Source organism: Ranitomeya imitator, chromosome 2 (assembly GCF_032444005.1).
Source record: "Ranitomeya imitator isolate aRanImi1 chromosome 2, aRanImi1.pri, whole genome shotgun sequence".
NCBI classification, from domain to species: Eukaryota; Metazoa; Chordata; class Amphibia; order Anura; family Dendrobatidae; genus Ranitomeya; species Ranitomeya imitator.
In genome coordinates, this window is record NC_091283.1 from 43,250,988 (window position 1) to 43,257,155 (window position 6,168).

The 6,168-nt window shown below is 47.1% G+C and overlaps 1 protein-coding gene across 2 annotated transcripts in view; it reads left to right on the plus strand.

Annotated features, from left to right (window-relative positions):
* ACTN4 (actinin alpha 4) overlaps positions 1-5,914 on the plus strand; it is a 46,943-nt gene extending 41,029 nt beyond the window's left edge. Inside the window, exons 11-21 of one of the 2 annotated variants that reach the window (XM_069746548.1) lie at positions 42-189; positions 306-456; positions 1,033-1,141; positions 1,241-1,381; positions 1,476-1,658; positions 1,744-1,878; positions 2,688-2,867; positions 2,951-3,097; positions 3,794-3,874; positions 4,251-4,409; positions 4,495-5,914. In XM_069746548.1, the coding sequence (XP_069602649.1) occupies positions 42-189; positions 306-456; positions 1,033-1,141; positions 1,241-1,381; positions 1,476-1,658; positions 1,744-1,878; positions 2,688-2,867; positions 2,951-3,097; positions 3,794-3,874; positions 4,251-4,409; positions 4,495-4,653 (1,593 nt within the window). In that variant the 3' untranslated portion in view covers positions 4,654-5,914. The remainder of the gene's footprint in view (positions 1-41; positions 190-305; positions 457-1,032; positions 1,142-1,240; positions 1,382-1,475; positions 1,659-1,743; positions 1,879-2,687; positions 2,868-2,950; positions 3,098-3,793; positions 3,875-4,250; positions 4,410-4,494) is intronic. The other variant, XM_069746549.1, reaches the window with a different exon arrangement.
* Positions 5,915-6,168: the final 254 nt, after the last annotated feature.

Here is a 6,168-nt window from a genome sequence, read left to right on the forward strand (position 1 = left end):
CCCCGTCGAATACTCCCCATTAAAATGTCTTCCAATTTCAGGACATTAATAATGGCTGGCAGCATTTGGAGCAGGCAGAAAAGGGTTACGAAGAATGGCTCCTAAATGAAATCCGTAGGATAGAAAGGCTGGACCACCTGGCTGAGAAATTCCGCCAGAAAGCCTTAATACACGAGGCCTGGACTGATGGTGAGTGTTGTGCCCGTACACCAGAGTAATGGAGGCCTGCAAAGATTGTAGAAACACTGCTAAATAAGGAGGGGAAACGAGAAAGGCATCACGTCTTTATTTTCTCCTCTGAATAGGCAAAGAGGCAATGTTGACGCAAAAGGACTACGAGACTGCCCCTCTTGCCGAAATCAAGGCTCTCCTTCGAAAACATGAGGCCTTTGAGAGCGACCTGGCGGCCCACCAGGACAGGGTGGAGCAGATTGCCGCCATCGCACAGGAGCTGAAGTGAGTGATCATGAAATACTTGCCCCTTTTAACAGGAATGTTAAACGAATTTGAACGGAGGGATTTTTAATTCTCGTTGCCTAGGCTACCGGTCACCTCTGCAGTCTATCGGCAGCGGACGGTGTCCTTTTGACTGCTGAGAAGCCCTCATCCCTAGCACACGGCTTCATGTAGTTAATCTGAGAGCCCACTACTGTGCCAGTGATGTAATTCACGGTTTATTCCAGGCTTCTCTGTATAAAAACCGCCATATTCAGATGTTAAACATTTGAGACCTGTATAGATTGGTTTGGAGTTGAAGTTGCCCACGTGGGTTTTCTCCTGACATAGGTGTGTAGGATAAAACCCTACAGTGCCTCCATTGTTTCCATCCCTCGCACACCGTTATTAGAAGACATTCCAAGGCCGTAGTTTCACAACTTCCACGTCTCGGAGCTTGCCACGGCCACAGTGAATGAAGCCTTTTATTCCACTGACACGTGGAGAGCAGCGAGGGGGCGAGTGCATCCTCCGCAGAATATCGAAATGATGCTCTTGGTGTTTCTACCTTTTTTATATCATCCTTGTCTTTTCTAGTGAACTCGATTATTACGACTCCCCCACGGTAAACGACCGCTGCCAAAAGATCTGTGACCAGTGGGATTTGTTGGGTTCGCTGACGCACAGTAGACGGGAAGCCTTAGAGGTGAGGACAGCGGGGGATGCCACGCCGCTTTGGGTTAATTACATTTTCCCCATACTTGATCATTTTTTTTTATTTTTTTTTTTAACTTTTTTCCTGTAGCAAACAGAGAAGCATTTGGAGGCCATAGACCAGTTGTATCTGGAATATGCCAAAAGAGCAGCACCTTTCAACAACTGGATGGAAGGAGCAATGGAGGACCTGCAGGATATGTTCATCGTGCACACCATCGAAGAGATCGACGTAAGATCTAGTGCATTTCTTAGAGGTGCAGACATCGGGGGTCTTGGTGAACTGGGGTAAAACAAGGCTTTTATTTATTTTTTTTTTGTTTCAGGGGCTTATGGCAGCCCATGAGCAGTTTAAGTCTACGCTGCCAGACGCTGACCGCGAGAGAGAAGCCATTCTTGACATCCAAAGCCAAGCTCAGAAGATTGCCGATTACAACCACATTAAGTTGACTTCCGGGAATCCCTACACCACCGTCACCCCAAAGACCATCAATGCTAAGTGGGAAAAGGTAGGTGTCCACGAGACCTGGTTTGGATGTCCCAAACCTGAGCAGAACGGCAATTTCTAATACGCCCATTACTACTTCATGCCAGGTTCAGCAGTTGGTTCCGAAGAGAGACAACGCCCTGAAAGGAGAGCAAGACAAGCAGCAGTCCAACGAGCGTCTGCGTCTCCAGTTTGCTAACCAAGCGAACGTGGTGGGACCTTGGATTCAGGGAAAGATGGAAGTATGTCGTGTTTTAGTTGCTTACAGGCTTTTGTTTGCCGTCCATATCGGGTGTTGGCGGCGACATACAAACACTAAGAGACAAGCGCCACCTAGTGTATAATAGTGGTAATGCATTTGGAGGAATTTTAGACCAAATATATTAAATACATGCAGGGGTCTAACGATGCATGGAAGGGGAGCCCGCCAACACAAGCAAATATTTCAATCGGATGTGTGTCTGGGAGCTATCCTTCAAATATAGTACGGTGCAGAGACCTACCAACTCCCTGCAGTATATAATACAGGCTGCTGGCATGCATTGCCCATGGCTGACACACCAAACTTAGGTGCAGGCTATAGAAGAGGACGCAGCACGTCGTGGGAGCAGAGGAAGGTAAGAAGAACAGTTTATTCTTTTTGTGTTAGAAAAAAGCAACAGAATGGACATTATACCAGGAATCGGCCCGAGATGGGGGGCATTATACCTGAAAGGGGTCCAGGATGGGGAGAGACATTAGACAAGGAAGGGGTTGACCAAAATGCAGATGGGGGCCCAGGTCCAAATTTTGCACACAGTTTACGCCACAGAATATATGATATGTATTTGGTGTACATATTATACTTGTACTACATGGTGACAATGTAATGGAGCCTCTCTGTATGTTAGATACTTATGTGATGGAGCAAAGTCTCCAGCAGTAATGCTAAAGACGCACGTGCATCCAGCTAATACACCGCGCTTTTGTCTGCCTGCCGGTGACCGATTTTTAGTTTATGTTCATTCCTTGGTAATTACTATGAAGCATTCATGTCATCTCGTCTTTTCAGGAGATCGGAAGAATCGCCATTGAAATGCACGGCACCTTGGAGGATCAGATGAATCACCTGAAGCAGTACGAGCAAAGCGTGATAAACTACAAGCCCAATATCGACAAGCTGGAGCAGCAGCATCAGCTCATCCAGGAGGCCCTGATCTTCGATAACAAGCACACAAACTTCACCATGGAGGTGCGACTCCTCGCCATCAAAACATTTACTGTGGGCACTGCATCTTGGGCCATCGGTAATCTCTCACTTTTGTCCTTTTGCAGCATATCCGTGTGGGTTGGGAACATCTGCTCACCACTATCGCCAGGACAATAAACGAGGTGGAGAACCAGATCTTAACACGTGACGCCAAGGGAATCAGCCAGGAGCAGATGCACGAGTTCAGAGCATCCTTCAATCACTTTGACAAGGTGAGAGCCCCTGGGTGGTCACAGGGAATGTAGTCGGAGATATGCAGGCAGGTTTCCAGGCCCATTTCATAACCAAATCGATCTCCCTCCCTCTCGTCAGTCCCTCGTCAGAGTAAGGCTACTTTCACACTAGCGTTTTTTGGAATATGTCGCAATGCGTCGTTTATGGCAAAAAACGCATCCTGCAAAGTTGTTTGCAGGATGCATTTTTGCCCCATAGATTAACATTAGCGACGCTTTGCCACACGTCGCAACCGTCGTGCGGCGGTTGCGCCGTGTTGTGGCGGACCGCCGGGAGCAAAAAACGTTACATGTAACGTTTTTTGCTCCTGACAGACCGCTTTTTCCGACCGCGCATGCGCGGCCGGAACTCCGCCCCCACCTCCCCGCACCTTACAATGGGGCAGCGGATGCGCCGGAGAAATGCATCCGCTGCACCCGTTGTGCAGTTCGTCAAACGCTAGCGTCGGAATCTCTGCCCGACGCATTGCGACGGGGAGATTCCGACGCTAGTGTGAAAGTAGCCTAAGGAGAGCCGTGTCTCCAGGTCGTTCTCTGCATTGTGTAATGTAATGTTCTGTTTCTCCTCCATTGTCTACCCATCACCTTCCTCTCCATTTCATCGCCTGTGTCTCCTGCCCACCGCTTGCTCTTCCGGACCCATCGTGTCCTTCCTCCACCATCTTCTCATAACAGGATCACACGGGTGCTCTGGGACCTGAAGAATTCAAAGCTTGTCTCATCAGTCTGGGCTATGATGTGGAAAATGACAGACAGGTACCACATTTATCGTGCTACGCCAAACTAATTCTTTGCCGCTTTCTCTCTCCTCTCTCTGTTTGTATGGCTGCTTTCCATTCCTCGATCTGTCCTCTTCTGACATGACTCGCACCTTCTCCTCGTCCACTGCGTCTTTCCCTTTTTGTTTTCCTTTCTTTCCTCTGTTCAATGTTTATTGCTGTTTCTTGGAAAAGAAGAGACTTTCCGCTCTGGATGCCGATGACTTTCGAGCTCTCCTAATATCTACTGGATACAGCTTGGTATGCTTCTTCCACATCTGTACTTTCTGTGGTGCCCACTGTTCTTTCCTAATAGCTTTTGTTTTTTTATACTTTCTTGATTGATTAATTATCATCTTGTTATCCACTGTCAGGGCGATGCAGAATTTAACCGTATCATGGCCAGCGTCGACCCCAACAATTCGGGTATGGTGACATTCCAAGCATTTATTGACTTCATGTCAAAAGAGACCACAGACACAGACACCGCGGATCAAGTTATTGCGTCCTTTAAGGTCCTCGCTGGGGATAAGGTAGGAGGCTGCTGTATTATGTCTAGATGATGCTGATTTTTAGGTCTTTGACACATTTGACAAACTTTTTTTTTCTGTTTCCCAGAATTACATCACCGCAGCCGAGCTGCGCCGGGAGCTGCCGCCAGATCAAGCTGAATATTGCATCTCTCGTATGGCTCCCTACCACGGTCCCGATACAGTGCCTGGAGCACTGGATTACATGTCCTTTTCTACTGCGTTGTACGGCGAGAGCGACCTGTGAGAGCTGGACGGGGACGAGATCAACACTGCCCTACCTCCCTCTGTCAGCTGCAGAAGGGGAGAAGCACCAGATGGTCAGGGGAGATGGGGGGGTCACTAGCATCCCCCCATGTCAAAGGGGAGAGGGAGGGGATCACATTAGCTTTCTTTCCCTTTGCAAGGAGGGAGGAGAAGGCAGAGCAGAAGCGGCTGCAGGGACCACTCCTCCCCCCTTTGCAAAGCTATCTATGCAATGGCTAAGGGGCTGGGGTGCTACCACACACAGCTGGCACGTAGACTGCGCTTCTGGGTAATTTTTTTTTTTTTTTTTTCATTTTTCGCACCTTGTACAGTTCTCACAAGCCCCCTCCCTCTCCCTACCTTGGGGTATTTATTCCTGGTCCTACAAATCTTGCAAGAGGCATGCGGTCCGTGCCCACGCAGTAGAGTACTAACGTCGTCTTCCCCCCTCCCTTTATATCATAGTCTCATAAAGCACCGACCTCATGGTGAGGTCCTAGCATAGAGGGCTCCGCACTGCAGGCAGGGGAGAGGTCCACAACTAGGGAAGGGTGGGGGGAGCTTTACGTCCTCCAGCTGTTTTACCAGACAATATTTTAAGGGGTCACAGAGGCAGCTGGTATGAAACTCTCTGATCTGTTACAATACCCGTAACAGGCCAGAAAAAGACAAATGATCACGTCATTCCACGTAACACAGCGGGATCATTCCTGGTGGATAAAACAAAAACATATCATTCCATATCGCGATTTGCATGACTTCTTTTTGGTGATGGTCACCCATTCCCGGGATGCACACCCCTTTTTTTTTTTTTTTTTTCTATTTCGTATATTCTCATGGCATCATGAAAAAGCGCTCTGTTCTTTGGATACGTCTAAGCCCTCTAATGGGTTATATTTTATTTTATTTTCCCTAAGGACCAAAAAAACAAAACAAATTATAATAAAAATAAAACTTTAAGAGGGGTTACTATTTACTTAATTTAGGGGGATTTATGATATAAATATATATTCACCTAGCAAAACCTATATTTGCAGTTCTTTTTTTTTTTTTTTTCTTGTCTTCTAAATAATAATGAAAAAAAAATAAATAAAAAGAGAAAAGGTTGCTGATTGTTTATCACGAGGACTGTAACATTCCTTATCTCATCTTTTTATACCGGCGGCCCACCAGGAGAAATGTCAGGGGGGCAGCGTCTTTCTATCATTCCTGCACCTCCTACAACTCCGTACAGAACAATAAAAGTAATATTTTTAAGATAAGTCTGGTCAGCGTGTATTTTCTTCATTCTTCTGGCTAATAGACCGATCTCACATTTGCTGTATATAAGTCAAACTCTTAGGTGAAGTTCATACAATGAGTATTTGCTTCTTTAAGCTGAGTTTTTCAGCACTTTGTGCTGAAAATGCCCCCCTCGGCTTACACACGAGTCATTGTGACAGAAGGAGGGGGAGCGGCGGGTCACAGGAGGCAGGAATCGGCTGCTGCTACTATAACTCTGCCTGCTGCTAAAGGG